Source organism: Laetiporus sulphureus (genome assembly GCF_001632365.1).
Source record: "Laetiporus sulphureus 93-53 unplaced genomic scaffold LAESUscaffold_21, whole genome shotgun sequence".
In the NCBI taxonomy this organism is placed as follows: Eukaryota; Fungi; Basidiomycota; class Agaricomycetes; order Polyporales; family Laetiporaceae; genus Laetiporus; species Laetiporus sulphureus.
Window position 1 is genome coordinate 233,549 of NW_024468530.1, and position 26,890 is coordinate 260,438.

Sequence of the window (26,890 nt, forward strand, 5' to 3'; positions counted from 1 at the left end):
ATTGCGTTGCCTCAGTATATCAATATTGACGCAGGACGAATGGTACTCCAACGAGCAAGACACAGGCTACCAGAGAATCACTGCAAGGCGTTGAGATGATCAGGCAAGAAGGGGTTGACGTTGATCTTGGGAGCGCAGCTCTCGTCCAGTCCATTCGCGGATATCGGGCTATCTTGGCCGCAGCATACGAAAGGAGTAGTATTATTGCACGATATGTCACAGGCTAGTGAAGCCATGCCGGTTCTGGATTTAAGAGATTCTCGGTTCGATATCTATTGGAGACGTTGACAATCGTCCCATGGAGGTGGCGGAACGTCGAGAACGTGGCATCGACCAGACAAATTCGCAATGCCGCAGAGATTGCGGTATGTGGTGCGATTTGAGGATACGCTGCACTGCGGAAATCCATGCGAGTCGGTGGAGATGGGGCGACACGTAATCAGGAAGTTATAATGAGTAGCGGAAGCTCAGGGAAAAGAGGAAAGGCTGCGCCGGTAGACTGGGCAACTGTCTCAACCTCGCATATGCAAAATGCCATTTCGTTCCTGTCCACTTCTTCCTGTGCCTATGTGAGTGAGCAGCAGACTCGAGCTGTGAATGTCTCCATCGAGTTGCTATAACCAGCCGGGCAGGAAGAACTGAGAAAGGAGGAAGACCCCGAGCGGGGGAGCTGCCTAATCGGGCTGCCACAGGGCGGGCGGGGCACACCAACCGCGCCGAAGATCTAAACGAGATCCGAGATCGGGACACGACTGGCCGCTGGTTCCACCAGACTCCCGCCACCGACAACAAATGGCCTCCCCTGCTCTTGTGCATGCTCCGCCTCTGCATAAGTGGCTCATCTCCTTTATCTCTCCTCATCCCCCATTTTCCCATTTTCCTTGCCCTTCGTGAACGCAGCGACAGAGGGCATGACGAGAAAGTTCATCGGCGCCGTGAAGGATGAGTGGCAACTGTACAGGTGCGACCGTTGCGAATCAGTCGGACCATCCAGAGTCTGACCGCGTTCGATAGCAACGACCCCGCCGATTACACCATCGGTGCGCCCATCGGCTTCGGGGCGTCGTCCACCGTCTATGCTGCTCAGTACCAGCCTGCGGCCACGCAGCAGCCCGTCCCATGTGCGCTCAAAGTACTCGATCTCGACCGCTTGCCGCCACACGCTTTGCGACTCTTGCAGCGCGAGACGCAGCTCATGTCGCTGTCCAAGCATCCAAATGTGCTCCGTGTCCGAGGAACGTGGATGAATGGCCATAAGCTGTACATCGCGATGCGACTCATGAACGCCGGGAGTGTCGTCGACGTGATGCGGTATGCGTGGCCCGGCGGCATGGAGGAGGAAGTTGTCAAATGCATACTGAAGCAGGCGCTGGAGGGACTCAAGTGCGTGTGATTCAACGTAGTAAACCCTGCTGATTGCGACTGACCTACGTGCCCCAGCTATCTCCACACGAACGGACTGATGCACCGCGACGTGAAGCCTGCCAACTTGCTGATCGATGACGATGGCACGGTCCTGCTCGGTGACCTCGGCGTTGCTGCATTCCTCTGGGATACAGAAGACACCCCTCCACCCTCGTACCACCATCACCCACATCAACATCAACATCACCATCACTTTCATCTTCATAATCAATCCCACCATTACTCACATCCGCACGGACATGTGTCTCCCAAACCCACTCTACGTGCCTCTCGTCCCGTCATATCGAAACGAAAGTCCTTCGTCGGAACACCCTGTTATATGGCTCCAGAGGTCATCAACGGTCGCGCATACGATGCCTCCGCCGACATCTGGTCTTTCGGCATCACCGCTTTGGCTCTAACCCAAGGTCGCGCCCCGCGTTCGCTCGTCTCTCCACAAACAGCGCTCCTCCAAACCGTCCGCGACGCCGCACCCACGCTCGACCGCACCTCGGGCGTATACACCTACTCCGGTGCACTGGCGGAGGCCATCGCCGCATGCCTCGAGAAGGACCCCACGAAGCGACCGACTGCGACAGAGCTGCTCGCGATGCCGCTGTTCCGCCGTGCGAAGCGGAGAAGCTACCTTGTGGGAAAGGTGTTGGAGGGCCTGCCGCCACTCGCGAGCAGGATGGAGCGGCGGAGGCTGCCGAGCGTGATGACTCGCGGGACGGTGGAGAGCTGGGACTTTGGTGGGAGTGTAGCGGCTAGTCCGACGACGAGCGTGTATAGCAGGAGGGTCTTCGCACATGATGAGGGAGAGGGAGAGAAGGTGGATGTTGGTGAGATGAAGGACAGTGAGAAGGCGATAAGGAGGAGCAACGCAGAGGTGTATATGCGGTCAAGTCGCTCGCACTCGCGCAATGCGTCCTGGATGGACAACGAAGATCGGCACAGCGTCAACTCGACACATACACACTCGCATCAGGAACAAATACACGCACATCCCGCACCCATCGCGGAAGTTGAGCTTTCTACAAGCTGCAGTTTTCCGAGCATCTCAGCCGAGTCTGAGTGCGAGTCGGAGATAGACTCGAAGCCATCGCACCTCAGAGCGACGTTGTCCATCCCACCCATCTCGCCACTCTCGTCGTCTCCCTCCAGTTCGTCCTACTCCTCCGCATCCGCGTCGAACGCAGCGTCTCCTCCCGTTCGTTCGCCCGCATCAGAGCGCGCGTCTCCTTTGGCAGAACCAAAGACCTCAGGCCGGCTTCGAAGGATCTTTTCGGGCAAGTACGACGGGGACAAGAACAACGAAAAGCAGAAGGCCAGACGTGGGTCCATGGGGAGCTGGACTGTGGAGAAGAATGATAAGGAGAAACTGCGGAGGAGTTGGTTGAACGAGAGGGACGCGCCTACTTCGTCTACTGGCGGTGCACATGGAGTGGGTGTGGTGCGCCGAAAGACGCTATCGAGACTTGTGCGGACGATCAGCGTGCCAACGGCGCCATCTGTGGATGGTGATGGTGAGTTTATGCGTCGAATGTGGGTGAGAATGAGCTGACGGATGTCGTTCTGCAGGTTTGCTACCCAAACCGAAAGTGAAGTAGTGCGGGCGCCTGTCTAGCGTGCCGCATGTGCTAATTTTGTATTTCTATTCTTTCACTTCGGTGCATTGTTCACATGCTATGGTACCTAATTGTATACCCACGACATTAATTGGTACACTAAGATCAAGTCTGATATGTAGTTCAGCTGGCAATGCACCTAATGAAGCTAGATGCTCAGCAAGACGCAATGTTAGACAAAGAACGCACTCGACTCATGTGCGTGGCAATGGCTGAGACATTTCCGGGTCAATATCTTTAGATGGCGCGAGTAAGTGGTGCGTGTAACTTCTCAACTATTACGCTTTAGCAGCGGTGGGAATTCTAAGAGTCGATCATGCTCAGGCTCAGTCGTTTGCAGTGGACGGATGCAGCAACGACCACATTCATCGCATAAATATGATAACACAGACAACATAGAGTCAAAGCATGAGCGACAGTAATTGGCGAGGCAGTAAAAACAGAATACCGGTCACAAACGATACCACATGATTTAAAACGGGAACGGAGGAACGAAGGTATCGTTGAAAACATTGATCAGACATGGGAAAGGGTCTCCTTCGGCCACCACAAGTCAACCAGCTTGCGGTCATCTCCAGCTTGTATCAGACCGTCAGGCTTGCCAGGCCAATCGAGTGACTCATTGCGCGCTGCAGGATAGCGTACCTGACCGGCTTTACCCGCCCAATCATAGTCGATGATCTTGATCTGCGGTTCTCCATCCGTGATCCTCACCATGATGTTGTTCGACCTAAGGTCACCATGTACGAGATTCTCTTCCTTGAGCAAATCGAGAGCACGTTGCAATGAGGCGTAGATAGCTTGATGGAACGGACGGGATGAATCGCGTCTCAACAAGTCGAATAAGGATCTCCAATTCTCATCCAAGTACTCCATGACGTAGGCAGCGGGAGCACCTTCGGGACGTGCATACCCATAGAGGGCAGGCGCAAGGTTGTGGCGAGCCAGCAATTGATGTACTTCTTCACCGTAGGAATCATTGACAAGCTTGACCACAACAGAAATCTGCGGGTTCTCCGATGCAGAGGTGGACAACACTGCCGTGAACAGCAACCGGCCACCATGAAGGGCCGCAAGAGGCTCTTTGAAGGTGAGGGTTCCCTCGCTTGTGTTCCCAGCATACAACGTGCAGGATGGGTAGATCCGAGGGGTGCCAGCAGGGAATGGTGGTGCTGCAATGCTTGACCTAGCCAGCCTATAGAACGAAGTTGAAGGTGATTCCGCAATAGTATCGTTGTAATGGGCAACGTACTTCTTCAGCTCGGACATCCCTTTGGCCAGTGCATACAGCAACGTTTCAAGCCGCTGCTGCCGGCTACCGGTAAAGTCTTCTAGCATAAAACACGATGGACCTAACGGTTCCACCATAACCCGCTCTCCATCTGCAAAACCACCCAATATGGACAGTATAGGTCCTGTTTAGCGATGGTCAGACATCCCAGTAAAACTACGCAGATCCACCCCAAAGTACATACCTAACAGGCATACAAGAAATATTGGGGCGCCCTGCTCCAAGTATCGGGCTGACGCCGACATATTGTCTCTCAAGCTTTTGACTGCAAGATCGTAGCAGCGTGCTACGTACAGATAGATGTCGTAACCCGTTTGTCCCGCCTCATAGTTGTCCTTACATAAGCAGATTGGCACGCCGTTGGGCCCGAACCACACTAGATCCACCTGGCAGCTGGAGACATCCGAAGATGGATTGAACGACTGATTAGGCACTGCACCAGGAAGCAGTTCCTGAACACATTCGTCAAAATATTCTGAGCGTTCGCCCTGGCTGTAAAACGCGTCTCCCATTTCCCTGCACAACATTGCGGTGGCACGGATGGAGGCACCCGCGACACGCTTATTGTGTCTGTTGGTGGCTGATGGTGGTGGAAGCGGTTCATGAAGTCGGACTAGAAAACGGCGGAAAACATCGTGAAGGGTGCATATCGGAAGACCTCTGTTGTCAGTGGGACGCAGACAGAAGATACCGGCACTTGAGGATTGTACAGTTGGCCATACACTCGGTCTGGCGAACTCCGATGGCGGAGGGAGGGAGTTGAGCACTCGCTTGAATAGACGAGAGAACTTTTCAAATTCGGCATTGGCACGTTCAAGTGATAGCTCTATCAAGTGTGTTAGAACTGGAGACGTGAAGAAAAGACAGCAGATTTACTTGTTTGATGCGGGTAATTGGCCGGGATGTCTATACGTAAATCCAACACCATCTGCATTGCCTTGCCAAACCTCTTCTCTCCAGCGATAGCATCCTTCAACACCAGCTCCCAACAGTGAATTGTGCCTTCGGCCTCGGTCGTATTAACATGGAGTTTCTGTAGCAATGTGAACGTGGCAGCTAAGGATATGATCGTGTCTTGAAGTTGAATCGCGAGAGCTGAAGCCTCTTCCTCGGCCTCCTGATAAAGTGTCTTGCGGCGTTTGGGGGATGACTCCAAGGCCGCATCGCTGGGACGTTTGGAGGTCTGTGACTGAGCATCTTGCGGAGCACCATGCATTGGTATGGTTGACATGGTGGCAATCCCAGTTGAGAAAAAACAACAAACGTCCGGGAACCGACAAAATAATTCAGTCTGCTCTGCACCTGTCAGAGGGGCTGGGGTAAGGTTACTCGGCGCCGTGGCCACTGGGCTCCTCCGCTGCCTCGTGGGAGTCGTGGCGGTGGCGCAAAGGTCGGATTGGCGAGGTTTCTTGTCTCCCCTAGGCAGACCTATAAAATCGTCTTTTCTGAGGAAGCGACGAAAGACGATATTAAGGCGGGTTTCGCGTTCGAATACGATTTCGAGGCATGCATTATACAAGCTTATTCTGTATTTGACCTGTACATCCCAAGGTATCCAAGCAATGGGATCGGAACAACTACAGCAGATACCTACACGAATCATAACAGACCCGCGACCACAAAACAACAGGAAAAAGGGGATAATATGACAACAAGAGGCAGATAGCCAAAAGCGCACGGAAATGAGTACGCCATGTATGTATGTCTCAAGTCCATACACTTGAGTATCGATGATGTTTTACCAGAACAGAACCCATGCACCGACAAGGATGCCGATCAACACGCCAATCGCCCGCAACACAAGCACGACGACGAGTGCCTTGCGCACCGCCGCATAGAACGTCGTGAGCGCAGAACCCGTCCAGTTGATCCTGCAGCAAAGTATTGCTCAAACTTTTGTCGCGTATCACTGTTCTAGAAACAACTCACCTGCGATCATTCGTCCCGCCCGCCCGAACACTCGCTTCCCATCCGCGCATTACCGCCCGATAGCGCTTGCCAAACACCCAGATCCAGAAATTCACGTCCGGATACGAGAAGCGCGGGAACACGCTCGTCAGGCTCGGCGCCACCACCGGGATGCGAAGCATCTCGAGAAGCTCAGCGTCCGGTGGAAGCAGCGCACTCGCGTTCACTACCGGTCCGTCCTCTTCCTCCTTCTCTACCATCTTGCCCTTCGCCTTCTCGCTATCAGCTTTCTCAATTCGGGGAACAGAGGGAATAGCAGACGCTGGCACGGCCATGTGGGCAAGCAAGTCAAGCGTCATGCCCAGCGAGAGGCCCCAGAGCTTCAGCTCCTCGTCGGTATTCGACCGCCGACGCAGCTTGTTCAAGGAAGGTTGCCTCCTTAAGACACCACCTAATGTGCCAGCAAATCCATTCTCGACATGTGCGCGCTTCGCGTCGATTGCCTTGCGTTCCTTCTCACTTTCACTCGAGTAAGCCAAATCAGCAGAGGCCGCTGAGGAGGATGGCGAAATGATAATTGCTGGGAACTGCATGCTCCCAATGAGGAGACGCATTAGCAGACGGAGCATCGCGGAGTGTCGTGGAGCAAGACGCGAGGATGCGTCAACGGTGACGTGCGACCAGCGAGGATGCTTCGACTTGGTTCGCCTATGAGCACCGCTGGACAGAGGGTACGGAAGAAGCTCGGTAAGAGGCACCCAGTGAAGCGTCGTGCCGGGTGCAGGATCGACAGGTGTGGTATATGGAGTAAGCTGTAGGAAGACGAACGGAGAGAGAATCATGAGAAGGCGCTTGCCGAGAGAGGTTGTCACCTCGCGATCATCAAGCTGGCCGATGGGAGTATACGCAGATTCGGCTAGGTCGAGGCCTATCTCTTCCCATGTCTGGCGCATAGCTGCGTGTGGAGGTCACGACGCTGGCTCTTAGACGTTAGATGAATACACGCACCTGTGTACATACCACCCTCGTCGCCCTCCTCGGTCTTGCCTCCAGGGAACGCGACGTGAGCCTCTCGCGTGCGCGGACCACTGCCGCTCATACGACCCGCGTCGGCAGACAACTCAGGTCTGTCCCTGCGCAAGAAAAGTATTTCTGGCTGAGCCCCGAGTGCATTAATCCAGTCAAGCTGGAAGAACTCGGTCAGGGAGGAGGCTGGGGCAAGCGCAGGCGAGCCAGGCTGGGACCCAGTGTTTTGAGGATTGATAGTATAGGAGGGAGGTGGTGAGACACGTATGATGAGCGCAACGGCTGCTCGGCGAGGCTCTGCATGGGGAAATGTGGGGAAGATGATTAACAGCGGTCGATGTGGGGAAAGAGATTACTGACGTGTTGCGGGGGAGGCTATAACTCTCGGCGGGGTCGAGCGAATATGATGAAGGGCCCGAGAGAGCAAGGGAACGATAGACGGCTCTGCAACGAAAATCAGTCGCGCTCGTCGTCGACGACGTCGACGACATACCATGCAGGTCGGCCATGGTTAGTGAAGGCGGGACGAGGAGAGGCAGCGAGCAACTTTGGTCGAGGAGGGTTCGGAGGTTCTCGGCAAGGCGGCATTGGCCCGGCTGCATGTTCACCCGCAAAATACAATTCGTTGGGGAAATGACATCACCTCCTCCTCTGCATTAGACGCTACATCATTAATAATCCCGCTATGGCTTTATCTCCTGCTTCATCCATCACTCTTCCCAGAAAGCACTCGTAACGCCGAGGGAGGATTCAGTTCCCATTCGGAGTCGGTCTAGATTATCGACAATTAATGTCTTTGACGTGGATTTGAATGCCTGTAATTCTGAGCTACCTCAAGCCTATGTAATGCGACTCGCTTCTCTCTCAGCCTTGGGTCTGTTTCACCCGGAGTGGTGGATCAAGGTCTCCATCAAGACTACATTCCACATTCTGTCACTATGTACGCGGCTTGAAGCATCAAGGTGTATCTACTGCCTTCAAGTTGCAAACGTCGTTGTGGCCCCATCACGCGAGATCCAATCTCGGCGTCTCGGCGTCTCGGCCCTGCACATGACCTCGGGCGCCTCCTTCAGTGGCATACTTTGCTCCTCAATTCTGTGCCAATGACCAGATACACCAATCTCGGTCGCAAGCGGACGTATGTGCAGGCTGGTCTTAACTACAGAGATGATATAGGTGCTCTGGAAGACGGTCATGGCGACAAAGAGCGCACGAATGCGCCGGGTGCAGAGGAAGCCACTATAGACGATTCAAATGGTGCGCTAAAGGGAAAGCAGCGTGAAGGAGACGATCCAGCCATGAGGAAGGCCAAACGACAAAAGCTTGCTGAATCCGCGAATGCATCTGCTCAAGATGCTGCGACAGAGGAAATCAGCGCGGCGGGCACTACTTCTGTCATTGAAGTCGGCAGTGCGAAGGCGGCTACTAAAGACACGAAGAAGAGGCAGAACAAGAAACGTTCGAAAGGTAAGCCTTTCACGAGTTCATCACACGCCTTTCAGAGAACTCGGTCTTAATTTATTCTCTTGTCGCAGATGCTGAGGCACGCAAAGAGGCATCCGAGCGACGGCGATTGAAGCGTCGGGCCGATCTAACAGCGGACATAGTGTGTTTCGCCTGTCGAGAAAAGGGTCATGCTGCAAGAGACTGCACCAAGGCTATTTCTCTTGCTGGGAAGCTTGACGAAGAGGACACAGGACACGGAAGGTCTGGCATTAAGACAGGAAGAAACGCGGTTGGTATTTGCTATAGGTATGTATGCGCCGGTCATCGAGGCATACCTGCATATTGACCACCCGTCATAGATGCGGTTCCCGGAGACATAATCTCTCAAGATGCAAGCATGCACCAGATCCGTCCAATCCCCTGCCATTTGCATCTTGCTTCGTGTGCTCCGGAAAGGGCCATTTAGCATCTACTTGTCCGCAAAACCAGTCTAAGGGTGTCTATCCAAACGGCGGATGCTGTAAGCTCTGCGGAGAGACGACACACTTGGCTAAGGATTGCGCACTACGGAAAAATGGTTTGTTCAGACGTTCACCTCCCCGTCCCTGCTCGTTGAATATTAACACATCTGCAGAAGTAGCAGCCGCAACGGTGTTCCTCGGCACAGGAAATGGTGCCGGTGCCGATGAAGACGATTTCCACACCTTCAAGCGGAAGAATAGCGAGATTGACAAATCAGAGAAGGTGGAAGAGCGTTTGAAGAAACAGGCCAAGATCAAAGTCGGCGCGCATTCGGGCGTGGTGAAGTCGTTCGGGAAGGTGCCTGTTGCTGAAACGAAGAAGGTGGTATACTTCTGAAAGACGTCTGTTCTTGCCTATCAGTATTTCGTCGTACCGATGAACTGCAATACCCTATTGTCTTTTACATATTGTCTTTTATTTGGTATGGATACATTGCAGGCAACCGTTGGGCTACTCGAAAGTCTGTCTCTGGCATGTTGGAGATTTGGACAATCCTTGCAAAGCGCGGAAACACTTGGGACACAAAACGAGCATGCAGGATTACCCTTAGTGCGACAACTCAGAGCACACTTGACTTTTCACAGCATGGTCGACAAAAGTACGGCAACGACTCGTCTAATAAGCAATATCTTCTACCGATCCAGAGCATAAACATCCAGAGCATGATGATAACTAAATACATGTAGATCATTGCCGTGCACCACCCGCACCGAATTGGCTCGCGCTGAAAAAAAAAATTGTCAGGAGGGCCACCAGCAGTGGTTGAGAGCAACTCACATGTCCCTCAAGGATGGATCAGACATGATCTCCGCCATTGACGGCATATTTCCTGACTGCACACTGTTCATCTGTACGACAACTGTATCAGTTCCGCCTCATTTCAGCAAGGCATACCAACGCGACCCACAAGATTTGCCAAGGCCGGGTTTTGCATCAGCCTCTCCACCCCTCCGTTCTGCATCAACTGCTGCGCCATCTGCATCGCAATCGGGTTGCTCATTATGCTCGCGAGGTCAGGCATGCCCCCGCCCGCACCGCTGCCGGACGCCAGGTTTCGCAACATATCTGCAGCGCTATCCTGGCCAGCACCAACGTCAGGACTTGCCGCTGCATCGCTCGATCCCGCCAGTGGAGGTAGCTGTTCGTCATCATCAGGCACCATGCGCGCTTCGGCGTTCTTCAGACCCGACTTGAGCGATGCGTTAGAGGGGTCGATCTCGAGACCGCGGCGGAATGCAGATGCAGCTTCTTTGAATTGGCCCAAACTGTAGTGTGCATGCCTAGAAACACGTCGTTTAGGTGAACTGATCATTACGGTTGGATATGACAAACGGACCCTAGGCGGTGAAAGGCCTTGACAAAGTTGGAGTCGACCTCAATAGCATGCTCTGCGTCCAGAACAGCTTCCTGATATGCATTCTTGCTGGAGTAGGCCGCAGCACGGTTGGAGTAGTACACAGGATTGGTAGGGTCGAGAGTGATCGCGTTTGTATACGATTCGATGGCTGCATCGTACTTCTTCGCCGACATGTGTGCGTTCCCTTCCGCTTTGAACTTGTCTGCCAGCTCTCTGTCGGTTGCGCTTATGTTGACTGGCGTAGGTGCAGGCGCAGCGGTCGCGGTCGCGGCCGGGGACGGCGCTGCGAGTTTGTCGCGAGTCTTCAGGAAGACGTCGAAGATGGACGGCAGCGTCGCCGGCTGCACGCTGAAACGTCCTCTTTGAGCCTCGTCGGACGGGTCGACATCGAAGGCCTCGCCGATGCATTGAACTGCAGGTTACGTCAATGGGGTTGTGAGATGAAAGAATGTTTAGACGAGGAACGCACTTGCCACCTCGAGGCTCTCCTTGTCGTCCTGCTTAACAGTGCCATCCTCAATGGAATGGTTCAGGAAGTCGATGATTGAGAGAACGAGCCGCTGCTTATTCGACATGGTGGTGCACAAGAGAGACACCTTTGGATTGTGGCCAACAATGATAGACGTGGAAATAAACGCGCGTCTGCAGTGCGCGTCAATCTTCAAGTTGCAACTTGTCTTCAACGCCCACAACACGGAACACGGACTGACCTGTGGCCTTTTACGCAATGTTTTTCTGCTCAATCTCAGGCGAGCCACCCCAGGATCCCGTCGTGTCGCAGAAGTCAGGTCATGTCTACGAGCGTAGGCTGATTTTGAAGTACATCACGGAGAATGGCACTGATCCTATAACGGGTGACAAGTTGGAGGAATCGGACCTCATTACCGTCAAAGCTAGTACGTATCCTGAAGTCTCGCTCACATTTTGTTTGGTGCTCATAATGTATCCTTCCCGCAGACCCGAAGGCGTCAGCTCCTCGTCCGCCATCTGCCACCTCGGTCCCTGCCCTACTCCATACCCTGCAAAATGAGTGGGATGCGCTCATGCTCGAGACTTTCTCGCTCAAGCAACAATACAACTCTCTGCGACAAGAGTTGAGCTACGCGCTCTATTCCCAGGACGCTGCTACGCGTGTCGTCGCGCGTCTCATTCGCGAGCGCGATGCTGCTCGAGAGTAAGTAATCACGTCGAAGTGCAGAATATTGACGTTAACGCTCGCTTGCTGCAGAGCGCTTGGAAGTGTGTCTGCCACGATGGGCGTCGCGCCAGCTGTGGCTGGTGGAGACGTTGAGATGGCAGAGGCGGGCCAGGAAACAGGTGTCCTCCCCGAGGCGGTCGCCAAGGAAATTGAGGAAACTCACCAAGTGCTCTCTGCGCAACGCAAGAAGCGCAAGGCGCCTGCTGGATATGTCACTCCAGCGGAAGTGAGGACATTCACAGCAAAACACACGATCCCTTCCCTGCACTCGCCCTCGCCGGCTGGTATCACGGCACTGGCTGTTTCGAGCAAGCATCCCTCTCAGTTCCTCACTGGCGGAAACGACAAAATCGTGCAGCTCTATGACCGTGACACAGACAAGGTGCTAGCATCGCTCAAGGGCCACTCAAAAAAGATTACGCATGTCGCCATTCGCGAGGAACTCGACGAGAGCGAGCCCATGCTCCTCATCTCTGCAAGTGCGGACAAGCTCTCGAAAATCTGGTCATATGACGCGTCCTCAAACGATTATATACCCCGCGCGACAATCCGCACGCACAAGGGCGAGCTTACAGGTCTTGCAGTTCATCCTACAAGCACGCTCGTTGCGATCGCGTCGGCAGATCACACGTATTCTCTTCATGATCTCACGAGCGGCACGCTCGTATATCGTTCAGCGGTCGCAGACGAGCCTTTCGCTTCCCTCGGCGTACATCCCGATGGCACCCTCGTTGCTGTCGGTACTCCTACCTCGACCATCCAGGTCTATGATATCCGCTCCGGAGATGTTGCTGCCACGCTTTCCCCTCCTGATAGCGCGCCGTTCACAGTCAAGACTCTCAGCTTCTCGGAGAACGGCTATCACATGCTTGCACCCGACTCTCTCTCATCAGTTGCAATATGGGACCTGCGCAAGCCGAAGATCGCCCATTCGATTGATCTTGGCGAGGGCTTCAAGGTGAATAAGGTGACCTACGATTTCAGTGCCCATCTGTTGGGTGTCGCGGGCAGCGAGGGTGTGCGGATCTACGCACACAAGACCTGGGAGGAACTAGTACGCTTTGAAGAGGGAGGAGAGGTCGCGGATTTGGTGTTCGGCGAGGCAGGAAAAGAGATTTGGGGAGCAAGCGGGCGTGAGGTCAGGATTTGGGGGTTGCCTGCGTAGATACTACTCTGTGCTCTTCCCGTGTTGTAATCTACCCGTGCTATAACCGATCGGCCGTTTGCTTGTACAGATTTTTATTGTCCCAGCGGTCACGTTACTTCCACCTTGCGACTGCCCCTCCTCGCTCGGCGGCGAGCTCGGACTCGATGTCCAACAGTCTTTTCAAGAGAATCAGTCTGCCAAAACGCGTACCAACGCCTAAACTCCCACGAAGACAGTTTCTACACACATCGACCTCTTGTCGCGCCGCTGTCTCCATCTCTCCTGCTGATGTCTGGAACTGGGAAGTCAAGGGCAGCGACCCTAGGGACGCCGTCGTCGCGAGCAAACTTGCAGATCTCAAACGGATATTGACTATCACTTCTTCCGGTCCATCCCGTGTATGGGGATGCTACGTCGACTTGCTCAACTTTCTCGGAAACGAGAAGTTGCCTTTGGAGGTTCATCGCTCCGTTCTGCGTAAATGCACGCCTTCTGCGCGAAAGCTACGCACCACGGCTCTACAGTTCGCTCCGGGGACACGGAGAATACCAGGAGTTCATCCCTTCGAAGCTCGCTTTCAGGCGATCATTCGAAGTATTCGTGCATCGAACCAGGTTCCTGACATTGAGGATTACCACTTCGTCTTGGATCAATTCGCTGCAGTGGGTCATCATCTGGGAGCGATGAAAGTCCTTGCAGAGATTACCGATGTTGGACTTCAGAAGGTCCCGAAAACGTACGGATTGTGTCTTCAAGCTCTCTGCCATCGCTTGACACTGCCATGTCCACAAGAACTACGACAGCACGTCGTCAAGGAAGTGACGCGTCTCTGTGTGGATATTCTGAACGAGATGTCTATGCACAATGTGCATATTACTTCTGCAAACATGGACCTGGTGATTCGAGTATTCGCGGCGACAGTGGACGAAGAAGGGTTCCGGAAATTGCTGACGTACGCGTACGGCGTTGATCCCTCGTTTCCAGACCGACCTCCTCTGGAGTACTGGGACAAGGGCCAAGACACTTCCATGAACTTACCTGTGGAGGGTGTAAGTTTCCCCCTCCTTAGTCCCCTACCATTATCTACCGAGGCCCTCAACGTAGTTTTGGACTTCTACGGTCAGCGAGAGTCGATCTCAAAAATGGTGCAGATGTTCGAAGTTCTCACCACGCCGCTTCCACCACATAGCCTGACGACATCGCCGCCATTCGACGAGGAAGACGAAGACGACTATGGCATTTCCAACCCTCGAGTTTCCTCTTACCAACCACCTCACGTACAGCCGAGTACGACCACATTCCTCTTGCTGCTGAAATGGGCGTCGAGGGCAGGATACTCCCATTTGTCGCGGCACTATATGCTCCACGCCATTCGATACGAGGAAGACGCAGATAGGCAGCTGCGCATGGACTGTGCCCGAAAGCCTCGTTCTGAGCTGGTGCGGCACAGGGTTGGGATCAATCGAAGCATCATGGTGGCGGTCTTCGGGGTGGCAAATCGGGAGAAGAACGTACAGTTAATGCGTCGGGTATTAGACAAGGCTACCTTGGTGATCAAGATGAAGGAGGGCCATATCAAGTATTATGCAAAGGTTCGAAGGAGATGGCAAGATGCCGACCAAGCTGCTGGTATAGTTATACAGGGCCAGGACTCGCAAATTGATGAGGCAGTCACTGAGCGGTCGGCCGTGCCAGAGCATGTACATGCGTCTGAAGAAGGCACTACAGCTACTGGTGCATTTTTTGGATGTCTTGCTCCTATTTATCATCAACTAATGCTGTGTTTGTTCTCTCTTCAGCTCGTACTCCAAAACTTGTTTCGTCGAAGCCCAAACCCTTTTCCAATAGCTTCTTCATCCCCTCGTCGACCGCTTCGCCATCGACAGAGGTTCCGCCAATGCCATATTTCGACGTTGACCTTGACGCCCCCGCGCGTCCCTCTTCTCCCACTCAAAAGCCCTTTGACATCGACACCCACTTGAAAGTCATACGGAAAGATCTACAGATGTTGAACGATTTCCGGATCCATGTAGCAGACGCTATAGGGCGTATCACGGAAAGAATCAAAGAACAGCTGGGCCGCAGGGTATGGGCGTCCAAGGACATTTATTTGCGCGACCAAGGCAGACGTGTTCTCATTACCAAGGAAGATTGGCAGCAAATAGCGGGCTTCCGTAGGGCAAGAGCGATGTCTCTCGGACGGCTGCGACTATCCTCGCCGAGTTTGCGGCCAGCTCACATCCGCCCTGGGTCGCTCGCTGCTAGTCGTGGATTAAAGACCTCAGCTTTCCATCCGCATACAGCCCCTTATAGTTTGCGGACTTGTGCATCATAGCATGACTCTCGATAACGCGAGTGATTGCTGCATTCGCAAAAGCCTTCTTCCGTACCTAAAGGACGACAGAGTCTGTTCAAGTTACCCCATCTAGGCTTTGTCATCTCTCATATTTACTGCACTCTGTGTCATATCTTCCCGTCTACATGCGGCCCGAGCGGGGAAGCTCTGCTTTGGTATCAATTCGTGCCATGAGATACAGGATCGTAGTACAGTCGCACAAGTAACAAAGTCGAAAGAGGAACGAAGCCCCGACTGTCCCTGCAGGTGTGAAGAAAGGGCAAGCAAGTGACTACAGCACAAGAAAATTTGGACGTGTACGATGCGAGCAGAGGCGTGCGCAAACGTTCATAATGATATAATAATGCTACAAAGGGGTAATCGAGGTGAATCGGAACAGTTCATGACCACGTTAAAGGACCAAACGAAGTATTCGTAGTAAGGAAGGGCATGCCGAGCGTGTCGTAGGTGTTTTGCCAGACAGTGTTTCCCCACCAGTTGATGGAGACACCGCCCTTGGGATACTGTAGACACCAGAAAATGAGGATGAGGGTGAGAGCGACGCCCGAGTCTAGTGCTGCTGAGAGGATGTAGTTGTAGCGCATCCACCAGCGGAAGTGGAAGCGGCGCATGAACCACTGGAAGAATGCGCCGACCATGACCCAGGAGGAGTAGTTGATTCCACTGGCGGGCGGCATCTGTCCGAGGCCGGCGAATAGCACGGGCGTGTTTACGTATCTCCAGATGGAGTACGGGTAGCGGCGGGCAAGAAGGTAGAATGGGATGGGCGCGAAGGCACCGATGAGGAAGAACCACAACATTGGGTTGTAACTAGACGGAAAAGTCATGATCAGACTACTTGAAGCAGCTGGTAAGAGACTGTAACTCACATTTGTCCGGGCGAGAAGAGGCGCTGCGGGCCAATACCGCCCCAGATGATCGATGCAGTTGCGAACGTGTCAACGTCCGGGCAGGTGAAGTAGTCCTTCTGATCTGCCTGGCAAAAGTCCGGGATATTCGCAAACTGCCATATCTGCACCCCGACGCAAACGAAACAGGTGATGACCGTTGCGAGGGTCTGCGCGACGAACAGCGTGCGCGGCGGGATCTTCATGTAGTGCCCGATCTTCATGTCGCTCGCGAGCGAAAGTGACTGCGTGACGGTGATGAAGCCGTACGTCTTGAAGAGCATCATTGCGACAGGCTTTCCCGGAACCATGTAGCCGACGAGCACTTCCATGATGACGTTGAGGGGCAGCAACTGGTTGGTGATGGCGCGGATCATGCCCACGGGGATAATGAAGACGACGGCGATGAGGATGCTAATAACGAAGGACCAGACGGGGAGGCCAGTGCCAAAGACCTCAATGCCGATGACGCCCAGGATGAAGGAGATGACGCCGAGGGACGCGTACCACCACCAAGGAACATCCGCGTAAACCATCATCAGGCGAGCGTGCACGTCACGCTCGTCCGTCAGTGCACGGCGAAGCTGGCGAGCAATGTCGTGCCTGTACCAGACTGTACTTGCACGATCAGAAGGAGTTCATCGTGAAGAATTGGCTAACGTACGGAAAGTGTGCACGAACACAGCCGAGATGGCCGCAAACTGGATGCCGTACGCAAGCGAGAAGGTCGTCGGGAGGAACATCGGGGAGTAGGCCCTGTACTTGACTTCGTCAAAGACGCCGTTTGTGATGATTTCCGAGATGTTGTAGGATGCTCCCGTATTGTCATACGCCCCAGCAGCAGAAATCGGCATGTACTTGGCGAAGAAGATGTTCTTGACTAGAGGATCATCAGTTTCACGAAAGAAGAAAGACCATGCTGGTACGTACAATACAAGATTGGGGCAAGGAACCAGAAGAAGAACACGAAACCAACCGCGATATTTGCTTCCGCCCACCACTGAAACAAAGTCAGTAATTGCTCAAAAGCCTTGTACTGGCCGCACTTACAGGAGTGACCAATGGACTGCCAATCCAGGATATCATCGACCAATCGAACGTAAGGAAGCCCATGCCGAGACCCGTCGAATAGCCGAACAACGCGTTGACCGTCGGGTTCTTCGGCGCAATCCAGCAGACCCAGTTGAACACGCTCAGTGCGGTGAAGATGTATCCTGGGAAGAAGTACCACACGGTGCTCGCAATGAACACGTAGAGGAAGAATCGCTCGCGCGACATGTGCCGCTTCTCCTTCTTGCCGAAGTTCTTGTGCAGCGTGTTCAACAGTGCGCAGGACACTAGCGCGCCCGGCCAGATCATGCTCGCGGGCCACACGAGGAACTGGCGCGTCATGCCTGCGAAGGAGTAGCCGAGCAGCTGTGTGGAAAGCGCGAGGAGGATCTGGTATGCAAAGGTGAGTGACTGGTTGAAGAATGCTTTTTGTGTCGCAAAGACGGTCGTGACATAGACATCGGAGTACACCGCACTGGCCATGATCGTGATGACGGTGTGCTCCTTGATGTTGAATGGCCCAGGGTTTAGCGACCAGACGTAGCCAAAGGTGTTGAAGCGCTTCGTGGGAAGGAGCCACTCCAGGAATTTGCCCAGCGGGAGAGCGATAAGCTGAACGACGAGGGCGCTGATAGCAAGGGATGGATCTGCGGATATTTTATTAGCGCGATAGAACACCATGCATTGGCATTGGTAATACTGACATCGCTCCTCAAAGAAATGATTTAGACCAGCTAAGATGAAAGAAAGAACAATTCCGAGAAACCACCTGCAAGGAGAGTCAGACATGAACTCAGGAAGAAAATATCACATTTACATTCGGAATGTGTTAACTGGCATCAACGGGTCGTCTATGTTAGATACTGCAGCACGAACTTCCGCATATGGAGATTCACTAGCGATGCACCGTCAGCGATCACTTGCCGATGGTGAGAAAATTAGCGCATTTTTACTCACTCGTTGAATTCCTCGATGTCTGCTTCTCGAAGATGAGCTCTTGATGATGAGCTCGTGGTCTTGTACGTCGAGTCCTTGTATGTCGAATCGTCTTGCGACTCGGTATCCAGCTCAGTGCTACGGAATGAGTACCCGCTTGAAGACGTCCTCTCAATTTTGTCATTGAGCTCGACAGAGCCGACGCTAGCGGTCGGCGAAGCCTGGTTGAGGTCCCAATTGGGATCATTTAGGTGCAGCTTGATGTAGCCGACATCTTCTGGGACATCGGGTACAGGGTTGCGTTGTCGCAGCATCTGAGGGAAAGGAAGAGAGAAAGAGCTGGACTTCGCCTCCATCCTTGACGAAGTAACAGACCGGAAAAGCGAAGGAGAAGGGGGGCTGCAGGGACGGAGGGGCTTTGAATGACCTGGACACAAAACATGGCCCCTTTCATAGTGGTCGGCTGTCTCCTAGAAGGCTGCTACGCGCGGTAGCTAATTGTTCATGAGTCCATTCCACATTTTTACTGGGTCCATGGTATACCAAAGAAGGATGGTATGCGATGTCAACGAACAATAAGAGAGACGTCCGATCCGATCGTAACAAGAAATTCGCCATGCACGGCGCCAGTTATACAGCTACCGCACAATCTGCGCCATATGGAGTGCGCAATACTGTCTTTCTGCGTCAGCACGCAGTTTCACTGTTATTCATCTTTCGTTAGTTAATTCCAGACATCTGTTTCGAATGATATCTGCGGCGCACCAGGGCGGCTGGGCAGGCCATGAGGCCGAGCAGACCATGCTTTGCAGCGTAAATTACATGCGAGGCACGGGCAAAGGAGTATTCTTGGCTATCAGTCTATTGTCTGTGGGCGAAACGGCGGGGCAGCGTGGGAGAGATGCACACACAATAAACACGCCCCGTGACCAGAGTGATGCACGTTATCTAATCTCGTTTGTTGACGCGTTGTTTGGGCAGGCGCCGAGGCCTTGCCGTGCCGATGGCGAGAGCACATTCTCATCGTCCCTATCGCTGACGAGCTTTACACCCTCAAACGCCTGCAATTGCGTTTTCACAGCGGCAGATGGCGCCAGCCACAGCCTATATCATGGGTGCATTCGCATCACGCCCTCTCAGACCCCTCGCGGAGCAATCCACCGAAGGCAATCATCACCATGTCTACAGCAACGCAGACAATTAGCCAAACTGCCAAAGAGGCGCTTCCCCATACGGTCAACGTGCGCTCTTCATCAGAACAGGCCAAGAACGACGGATCGAGCCAGCAGGAGGGATACCGATATGCGCATATGCTTCCGGTATTTCCTCAGGACGAACATTACCCGCCGCTGACTCCCTTCGAGCACCACGATCCTGGGGCTCGTGCCTTGAACCACCCGAACCCTCGTTCTTTCCTTGACAACGCTACCAGCGTTGTCCAATTGACTCCCCATCTGGGCGAGGAAGTGCGCGGAGTTAATCTCGCTGCGCTTGATAGCGATGGATTGGACCAACTTGCGCTCGAGGTCAGTCATCGATTGCCCGATTCAGTGTGCCACGCTGCATAGCCATACTCATTGTTCTCTTTCACAATAACTACATAGGTGGCCAGACGCGGCCTGGTGGCTTTCCGCGATCAGCAGGACTTCATAGACAGAGGTCCGGATTTCTATCTCGAGTTTGGCAGGCACTTCGGGCGACTTCACATCCATCCGACATCGGGACACCCTGCCAATTATCCGGAGTTCCACCTCGTATATCGCGACGCCAATACCACCTTCAACTTTGAGCGCGAGGACCGGATCAGCTCCACCGTCTGGCACTCGGACGTGTCCTACGAACTTCAGCCGCCTGGCCTGACCGCGCTCTTCCTCTTCTCGTCTCCCGAGACTGGAGGTGACACCGCGTACACGTCGCAGGTCGCCGCGCTCAAGCGTCTATCGCCCCAGTTCGTTGCGTTCCTCCGCACGCTCAAGGCGGTGCACTCCGGTGTCGAACAGGCGGAGTGGTCAAGGTCCGGAAAGAGAGGCGGCGTCGTACGACGTGAGCCGGTGGAGAACGTGCATCCAGTTGTCAGGAGGCACCCTGTGACTGGAGAAGAGGCGCTCTTCGTCAACAGGCAGTTCACGAGGCGCATTGTGGGCCTGAAGCGGGAGGAATCTGGTACGTCAATTGTACCTCTTGCAACGGAGTTCTTGCTAAACGATGGATGTTTTCAGACACGATTCTGAACTTCCTGTATGACCACATTGACAAGAGCGCTGACGTACAGGCACGCGTCAAGTGGGAGCCGTACACCATCGTCCTGTGGGACAATAGGGTTACAGCACACGTACGTCTCTCCATTGTTTGACTTCCCCGATGAAATTGACAACAATATACGACAGTCTGCCATCGTCGACTTTGCGAAAACCGGGGAACGCCGACACGGCGCTCGCATCACGCCTCAGGCGGAGCGGCCCATCCCGGCCCTGGAAGGCCTCGAATTATAATCCTACTCAATCTATGGCATCTGTCGGGCTGTACGTTTATGTACAGTAGACGAAAAGGACAGTGTACCACTACTACTAGCTGTATACTGTACACACATACCAATTGTCCCCACTCACCGGAAAAATCGTACGACGAAGAGATGTTCTCGGCCTGCTCGTCGTTGTAGCACTACCTGCGAGCACGTCATGAATTGCGCGATGGTAAGACGGAGAGAAGAGGCCACACCTCGCTGCGTAGACCGTGCTGCCGCTGCATGCGGGCTTGGATGCCCGGCACGTCGTTTTGCTTGACGGCGACGAGGTAGAACCGGCCTTTGGGCGAAAGCAAATCCTGTGTTCCAGGCATATGTCAGTGGAAAATCGGATGTGCAGAGCTCGACAGACTTACTTCGACATTGTCAAGGAGGACGTTCGTGACTTGCATGCCATCGAGGCCGCCCGCCCAGGAGCCTTCGATGTCAGCGCCGTGTTGGGCGTCGTGGGCCTCCTCGATGTAGGTCGGCACGTAGGGCGGGTTGAAAATCAGCACATCCACGGCGTGCCGTAGCCTAGACATGAAGGGCCCCGCCAAGGAGGCGAGAATGGGCTCGAGTGGAATCTACTATGGGTGTACATTTCTTGAGGAGATTATGATAACGGAGGGCGGTCGAGAGCTCACTTTGTTCTGTCGGCCGGTGAGCTTGATGCAGCGGCATGCGTGCGGGTTGATGTCCGTGCAGAGGTATACTGTAGGGATGGGAAGCAGCGTCAGAATTGAATATGGAGAGGGTTTTCAGACGCATACATGAGTTCGATGGCCCCAGGATGCTGCCCACGAAGCTGGACACACAGCCTGACCCTGAACTAGAGGTACCTTTAGCCTAGGCGATAGAGAAATGTACGGACACATGTACCCTATTTCAAGACATACAAGCGGACTCAAGGATCGCAGTTCGTTTGCGTCCTCTTCCAGCGCATCAAGAAGTATAAATGTGTCCTCTAAGTAACTAAAGTCAACAATCGCATTACAGCACGTTGCAATAGACATACCTGCGGGCTCATATACGTGCTCGTAGTCATCCTTCGTCAGATGCGAAAGGTCTGGAGTCGGTATCATCTCGCTGAAGGATGGCGTCGCCGCCAGATTGGGAGGATAAGTTTAGCACATCGCGCGTGCGCGTGCGCGCGGAATCACGATCGGAATGGGCGCCTATCACTGTATCCATCCAGAGCACACTGCCCGGCGCCCACAGCGCACAGCAAACAACCGCCATGACGGACCCCGGGGCTACGTACTACGCTGCGTTTGTGGCCTTGTCAATCTTTACATTGAAAGCGGTCAATGAAGAGGTTACAGAGCCTTACATGGTGCGTCGGCCGGCACGCATGCAGACCCTGTCCTGCTGATGTACACACGACGGTCTTCTAGGACGAGCCCTTCCACGTCCCGCAGGCGCAAGCGTATTGCGCGGGAGACTATTGGAAGCGGGATCCGAAGATCACCACTCCACCTGGACTGTAAGACCCACACTAGTCTCGACGTCAATTGCTGAGAACCGTCTGTAGCTACGTCCTCAGCCTGGTTCTTCGGAAGGTATTCATGTTAAAGTGCAACCTAGCTATGCTCCGGATTACACCCCTGCTCTCGCTACTTGTCCTTCCCATAGTTATGACACGCCTACTGTGTTACCACCAACGCGTGCGGCCTCCTCTCTCGCTGCTCACACCCACCACGGAGGCCGTCGTCCTCGCCAGCTTTCCAATCGCGTGGTTCTTCGGCTTCCTCTACTACACGGAGGTACCGAGCCTCGTGTTCGTCGTGGTGACCGTGGTCGCCGCCTCGCAGCGCAGACACTGGCTCGCAGCTCTGGTATGTTTCCGGCTCCGCTCGAGACACCGGACGCCCGCTGAGGCGAGACAAGAACGCTAGCTAGGCGCCGTGAGCTGCACTTTTCGCCAGAATAACATCGTCTGGGTGCTATATGCGTATGCATCCAGCCAGCTCATGTACTTGCGCTTCCGGCGTGTGCCCGAGAGCGCCAAGATGAAGGCCAGGCTGCATGACCCGGACGCGTTGGTGGCTAGCTCAGGTGGGTCTGCTGCGATGTATGGGCATGAAACGCCATTATACTAAGTTTAACTGCGCTGGAACTTGTAGGGGACGTGCTAAAGTTATTATGGAGCTTGTTCTATGTGATTCCGGACATCCTGCCCGCTTTCATACCATACGCGTTGGTCCTCGCAGGTTTTGGAGCCTTCGTGATATGGAACGGTGGTATCGTCCTAGGTAAGGGAAGCCTTCATCATGCGCAGTTACACGCTCATCTTCGATCCTGTGAACAGGGGACAAATCAAACCATGTGCCGGCTTTTCATATACCACAGGTGTACTATTTCGTGGCATTCTCCACCATCATCGGATGGCCTGCGTTATTATTGGGCCAAGATGGGGCGCGTGCTCTAGTGCAAGAGGTATGGACACGCATGTTCGGCAGCAGGAGGTTCGTACAATGTGGATCATGCATGGTGTGCAAAGAGGCTGACTATTCATTAGAAACGCCATTGTGACGGTAGTCGCTTCGCTCATCATGGGTGTGACGGTACGGAAGCTCACGTCAGTTGCCGCCGTAGCTTTGGAAAGTTGTTGCCTTTCTGATCATTGGAACCTGCACGCAGAATCCACCACCCATTCCTGCTCTCGGATAACCGACACTACACCTTCTATGTATGGCGTAGAATATTCCTTTTGCATCCTAGCGTGCCGTATCTCCTAATTCCCGGTTACATCGCGTGCGCGTGGGCCTGGTTCATCCGGATCGGTACGTGTCCTCCAGGGGCTCCTCGAGCGCATTCAATGCTGACCAGCTGACGTTGTCTTGCAGGTCGCGATCAAACCCTGTTGCAGAATCTCCTAGTGCCCTTGTTCGTGTTGCCCACGCTGATTCCTACTCCGCTGCTGGAGCCGCGCTACTTCCTCATCCCATATATACTGCTACGAGCGCAAGTGGTGGACGTCCCCCTGTGGGCGGCGCTGGTGGAGGGACTGTGGTACGGAGCGATCAACGGAGGGACGATGTATGTGTTCCTGCACAAGGAGCGGGCGGGCGTAGGGCGCTTCATGTGGTAGAGGCTTGTCAGAGCACATGGTCTCGTGACACGTGTTATTTACGCGATGTTTGTTGGGTTTATACCCGACGCGCTTGCAAGCGGCCCGTCCTGATGGGACTTGGGCGAATGATATAGCAACGACTCAACAACGACCCGCGCAGCGCCCACGCTCCCACCCACGACGTCCTCGTCACCATTTTAACGTATATAAATATTTCTGTTCGGTCTGAGCTTCCAGTCCTTACCCGAACGCCCCCACCATGTCCGTTCGAGCTCCTGCTGGCACCAACCCGCTGCCCACGAAACGGCCTGCGACACGGAGCACGCTTCGACAGTCCCTCAACCTCACCTCTGTAGGCAGGGCGCTTGCGGACGTGATGCATAAGTCTGATGGCAAGGATGGAGGAGGAGACAAGGAGAAAGGGGCGAAGAAGACAAAGGATGCGGCCTCGCGGCGCATGAGCGGGGTCGGGGTGCCCCGCGCACCATCTTGCTCTGCAACGGAGAAGTCGTTGCTCACGAAGCTGGATGAGGCGTCTCCGGACTCGAAGGCGAAGACGATCACCAAGCATTCGCGCCGGGTATCTGTAATGAAGAAAACGAGTGCGACGGATTCTGATGATACGTCGTCATCACCGTCAGGATTGGCGCCAAAGTCTACGATAACGCGGTCTTCGACCCTTCGGCCCAAGGCGACCAACGCTGGTACCGCGTTGCCCAAGTATAGGCCCAAGTCTATGCTTGTCAGCGCTGCGGCCACAAAGAAGCCTCCATCTCCTGCACCGCAGGATGCGAAGTCAGGTGCAGCCAAAGTGTCCGAGAAAGAGGCAAACGGTGGTCACAAGCGCAGTGCTACACTGGATATTCCTCCCTCGGGCGGAAAGCTTGGTCGCTCAGCTAGTCCGATACGTCGTCGGTCCGTGTTGAAGGTTAACCTTACAAAGGCCATCAATGTGCGCCCTCAGTCACCGGAAAAGAAAAGTAAGGCTACCACGCAAAAGCGATCACCATCACCTTCGTCTCAACCTACTTATGGAGCAGTCCCTCGCCCGTCGAAGACCGCGAAGACTACGAAGACGGCTACGGGCGTATCTACGGTACGGCAGACGGATCCTCATCTTCCCTCGTCAGCATCATCGTCAATGTCCTCCTTGCCCGGCACCTTCCGGAGCAGGTTGAAGAATATGTCAGCCAAATCGTCCTCGGGCTCATCCTCGGACCAGGGTAGCCAGAAGGAGAGTGCGCGCCCAAGCCCGCTACGTCATACTGTCGCGGCACCAGAGACGCCTCCTAGTCGCCGTACAGCACGAGAGATAGCTCAGGCGATCGCCGAGTCGGAGTCCACCCCCACTGCCCTGGACGTTACCGCTGCCGCTTCTGCTGCGGACGTTACGGAAGGCACGAGCACCGATAGCATTGACGATGTGGAGTTCATGCTATCCACTATTGCTTCGCCTTCGGGGCCGACTCCAATACTTCCTAGGCTCCGTCTACCGAGTATCAGAGAGGGCGGCGATCCGCATACGCCTTCTCGCCCATTCCTGCCCTCTCGCGCTAACCTCTCGTATCTCACTCCTGATCAACGTTCAACAAACGGCTCACCTTTCCTACGCCCCTTGCATATCCAGCAGGGAGTGGATCGCGGTTCGATCCTATCATGGGAGCAGCTGGCGAAGCACAGCAAGGCCCTGCAAGATGAGGACATAGATCATATGCTCTCCGAGATTCCTGCTCCTTTCCGTTTAGGCGCGATCTCCCCGAGCGTCAGCTTTAGCACTGACGCGATGCCTGAGAGCCCAAGTATCAGCTCGCTGCCTTCGCCCAGCGCGTATGGATCGATATCGCAGGTGCTGCTCCCAGATGTCACGCCATCGCCTGCCGTTCGCATCAGCGAGTTGCACTTCGATAATGCCGCCGCCGGCCCATCGCTCGAGGATGCTGCAGCCATTACGCGTCTACGCCTACAGCTCGCCTCGGTCGAGACGAAGGCGCAGGATCGGCTTGCAGAAATCGAGTCGCTTGAGAGTCAGCTGCAAACGGCGAAGGCAGCGCGCCTACGTGACGTGGAGGAGCTCGCGAAGCAGATCTCACAGCTCGAGGAGCAGGTGCACGGTAACCTCAACGTAGACAGCGAGCGCATGGAGTATATCAAGTCGTTGGAGGAGCAGCTACGGCAGGCACAGACTGCGCGCGAGCAGGCCGTACAGGAGGCGCTCCAACGCATGCAGGAGCGCGTCGAGGTGGCGCATGGTGCGACGCTGGCTAAGCAGCAGGGACGGTGGAAGCTGGCACTCTGTGCGCGCGATGCCGTCGGTGCGTGGAACTCTGTACGGGACCTGGCTGAGTGCGAGCTCGAGCGCGTACGCGCGGACAGGGAGATGCTCTCGGTGCTCTTGACTGGGCTTTACGTGGTCCACCCTGTTTGCTCAGTCGCATGAACAGAGTATGCACGCCTGTGAGTAAATTGCAACCGTTCACCTGCTATTTCCGTCTGAACCTCGTTGACATCATATAGCGTTGTCGACACTCATCAAGCATATTGCACTATTTGTATTTGTAATTTATAACGCCCCCTGCAGAAGTGCCTTGGATCATGAATATTCTACGCCACCTCCGATGTAGTCATGGGGCCTCATGCTATAAGGTATCTGCAGCATCGGACGACATATGTAGCATCAAAGGACTTGGAAGGTTCCGCACGACGCACGACGCACACCGCACAGCACGGAGATGGTGCAATCGCGTCGATGCGTTTTGTTAAATTACAATCAGCACAGCCCATGGGGTGGTCCAGGCAGGACAGGACAATCAGCTGCTTCGCACGCCATGCAAACTAACCATCATTAGGACACATATATACCAAGGAGGGTACGCAGGGTTGTAGCCACAGATGGTTCATCGAGGAGCTTGCACTGGCATGCAGCTACAGAAACGTCCGTACAGTCTGTAGGATGACATTTGGTGAACGTAGGTGGCGGCATTTGTTCTATGTAATTGCAAACCATTGTACATGTCGGACGAGAACCCAATTAATAGATCACTCAAATATTTAGTGAAGCCCAACGCACCGATCGATATGCGACGACAGCAACTACTCACAAGCACATCATCATCATGTAGGTGCGTCCCGAGAGGCCTGGTTCGTACGCGGCGGCG

General features: G+C 54.3%; 12 protein-coding genes across 12 annotated transcripts; 7 read left to right on the forward strand and 5 right to left on the reverse strand.

Moving 5' to 3' along the window:
• The first annotated feature begins 845 nt into the window (after nucleotides 1–845).
• Nucleotides 846–3,171, forward strand: LAESUDRAFT_700633 (kinase-like protein). The gene is made up of 4 exons (XM_040906420.1): nucleotides 846–961; nucleotides 1,015–1,383; nucleotides 1,441–2,930; nucleotides 2,986–3,171. The coding sequence occupies exons 1-4, from the start codon at nucleotides 912–914 to the stop codon at nucleotides 3,012–3,014; spliced, it is 1,938 nt and encodes a 645-aa protein (XP_040764022.1). The 5' UTR covers nucleotides 846–911; the 3' UTR covers nucleotides 3,015–3,171.
• A 467-nt stretch (nucleotides 3,172–3,638) lies between these two features.
• LAESUDRAFT_628715 (uncharacterized protein) lies at nucleotides 3,639–4,031 on the reverse strand (the record flags this gene model as incomplete). Its single annotated transcript, XM_040903367.1, has 1 exon — nucleotides 3,639–4,031. A coding segment is annotated over one exon (393 nt), but the record flags the coding sequence as incomplete, so codon positions are not given.
• A 279-nt stretch (nucleotides 4,032–4,310) lies between these two features.
• LAESUDRAFT_188415 (uncharacterized protein) lies at nucleotides 4,311–6,087 on the reverse strand. The gene is made up of 4 exons (XM_040901506.1): nucleotides 5,200–6,087; nucleotides 4,618–5,149; nucleotides 4,508–4,555; nucleotides 4,311–4,447 (listed from the first exon to the last, which is right to left on the reverse strand). Exons 1-4 carry the CDS (start codon nucleotides 5,924–5,926, stop codon nucleotides 4,348–4,350), a joined length of 1,407 nt encoding a protein of 468 aa, XP_040764024.1. The 5' UTR covers nucleotides 5,927–6,087; the 3' UTR covers nucleotides 4,311–4,347.
• LAESUDRAFT_700637 (uncharacterized protein) lies at nucleotides 5,796–7,835 on the reverse strand. The gene is made up of 4 exons (XM_040906421.1): nucleotides 7,618–7,835; nucleotides 7,240–7,554; nucleotides 6,253–7,186; nucleotides 5,796–6,194 (listed from the first exon to the last, which is right to left on the reverse strand). The coding sequence occupies exons 1-4, from the start codon at nucleotides 7,751–7,753 to the stop codon at nucleotides 6,062–6,064; spliced, it is 1,518 nt and encodes a 505-aa protein (XP_040764025.1). The 5' UTR covers nucleotides 7,754–7,835; the 3' UTR covers nucleotides 5,796–6,061.
• A 475-nt stretch (nucleotides 7,836–8,310) lies between these two features.
• On the forward strand, nucleotides 8,311–9,676 carry LAESUDRAFT_743455 (uncharacterized protein). Its single transcript, XM_040911258.1, has 4 exons — nucleotides 8,311–8,724; nucleotides 8,793–9,009; nucleotides 9,063–9,280; nucleotides 9,338–9,676. Exons 1-4 carry the CDS (start codon nucleotides 8,361–8,363, stop codon nucleotides 9,559–9,561), a joined length of 1,023 nt encoding a protein of 340 aa, XP_040764026.1. The 5' UTR covers nucleotides 8,311–8,360; the 3' UTR covers nucleotides 9,562–9,676.
• Nucleotides 9,677–11,248: 1,572 nt separating this feature from the next.
• LAESUDRAFT_700648 (nuclear matrix protein NMP200) lies at nucleotides 11,249–12,994 on the forward strand. The gene is made up of 3 exons (XM_040906422.1): nucleotides 11,249–11,478; nucleotides 11,540–11,756; nucleotides 11,811–12,994. The coding sequence occupies exons 1-3, from the start codon at nucleotides 11,310–11,312 to the stop codon at nucleotides 12,943–12,945; spliced, it is 1,521 nt and encodes a 506-aa protein (XP_040764027.1). The 5' UTR covers nucleotides 11,249–11,309; the 3' UTR covers nucleotides 12,946–12,994.
• Nucleotides 12,995–13,091: 97 nt separating this feature from the next.
• On the forward strand, nucleotides 13,092–15,262 carry LAESUDRAFT_812885 (uncharacterized protein; the record flags this gene model as incomplete). Its single annotated transcript, XM_040914439.1, has 2 exons — nucleotides 13,092–14,661; nucleotides 14,727–15,262. The coding sequence occupies 2 exons, from the start codon at nucleotides 13,092–13,094 to the stop codon at nucleotides 15,260–15,262; spliced, it is 2,106 nt and encodes a 701-aa protein (XP_040764028.1).
• A 401-nt stretch (nucleotides 15,263–15,663) lies between these two features.
• LAESUDRAFT_653836 (OPT oligopeptide transporter) lies at nucleotides 15,664–18,512 on the reverse strand (the record flags this gene model as incomplete). Its single annotated transcript, XM_040904448.1, has 8 exons — nucleotides 15,664–16,093; nucleotides 16,153–16,783; nucleotides 16,835–17,050; nucleotides 17,101–17,170; nucleotides 17,221–17,867; nucleotides 17,925–17,989; nucleotides 18,038–18,115; nucleotides 18,178–18,512. 8 exons carry the CDS (start codon nucleotides 18,510–18,512, stop codon nucleotides 15,664–15,666), a joined length of 2,472 nt encoding a protein of 823 aa, XP_040764029.1.
• Nucleotides 18,513–19,334: 822 nt separating this feature from the next.
• On the forward strand, nucleotides 19,335–20,648 carry LAESUDRAFT_737014 (TauD-domain-containing protein; the record flags this gene model as incomplete). The annotated part of the gene is made up of 5 exons (XM_040910749.1): nucleotides 19,335–19,397; nucleotides 19,419–19,682; nucleotides 19,761–20,319; nucleotides 20,376–20,488; nucleotides 20,544–20,648. The coding sequence occupies 5 exons, from the start codon at nucleotides 19,335–19,337 to the stop codon at nucleotides 20,646–20,648; spliced, it is 1,104 nt and encodes a 367-aa protein (XP_040764030.1).
• Nucleotides 20,649–20,761: 113 nt separating this feature from the next.
• LAESUDRAFT_653667 (S-adenosyl-L-methionine-dependent methyltransferase) lies at nucleotides 20,762–21,744 on the reverse strand (the record flags this gene model as incomplete). The annotated part of the gene is made up of 7 exons (XM_040904439.1): nucleotides 20,762–20,821; nucleotides 20,875–20,979; nucleotides 21,037–21,246; nucleotides 21,307–21,374; nucleotides 21,433–21,491; nucleotides 21,542–21,626; nucleotides 21,678–21,744. 7 exons carry the CDS (start codon nucleotides 21,742–21,744, stop codon nucleotides 20,762–20,764), a joined length of 654 nt encoding a protein of 217 aa, XP_040764031.1.
• A 155-nt stretch (nucleotides 21,745–21,899) lies between these two features.
• On the forward strand, nucleotides 21,900–23,753 carry LAESUDRAFT_653841 (glycosyltransferase family 59 protein; the record flags this gene model as incomplete). Its single annotated transcript, XM_040904449.1, has 9 exons — nucleotides 21,900–21,995; nucleotides 22,057–22,145; nucleotides 22,194–22,497; nucleotides 22,558–22,717; nucleotides 22,786–22,914; nucleotides 22,971–23,127; nucleotides 23,181–23,240; nucleotides 23,303–23,445; nucleotides 23,509–23,753. The coding sequence occupies 9 exons, from the start codon at nucleotides 21,900–21,902 to the stop codon at nucleotides 23,751–23,753; spliced, it is 1,383 nt and encodes a 460-aa protein (XP_040764032.1).
• Nucleotides 23,754–23,874: 121 nt separating this feature from the next.
• Nucleotides 23,875–26,405, forward strand: LAESUDRAFT_188676 (uncharacterized protein). Its single transcript, XM_040901507.1, has 3 exons — nucleotides 23,875–24,715; nucleotides 24,773–26,189; nucleotides 26,250–26,405. The coding sequence occupies exons 1-2, from the start codon at nucleotides 23,995–23,997 to the stop codon at nucleotides 26,170–26,172; spliced, it is 2,121 nt and encodes a 706-aa protein (XP_040764033.1). The 5' UTR covers nucleotides 23,875–23,994; the 3' UTR covers nucleotides 26,173–26,189; nucleotides 26,250–26,405.
• The last annotated feature ends 485 nt before the right edge of the window (nucleotides 26,406–26,890 follow it).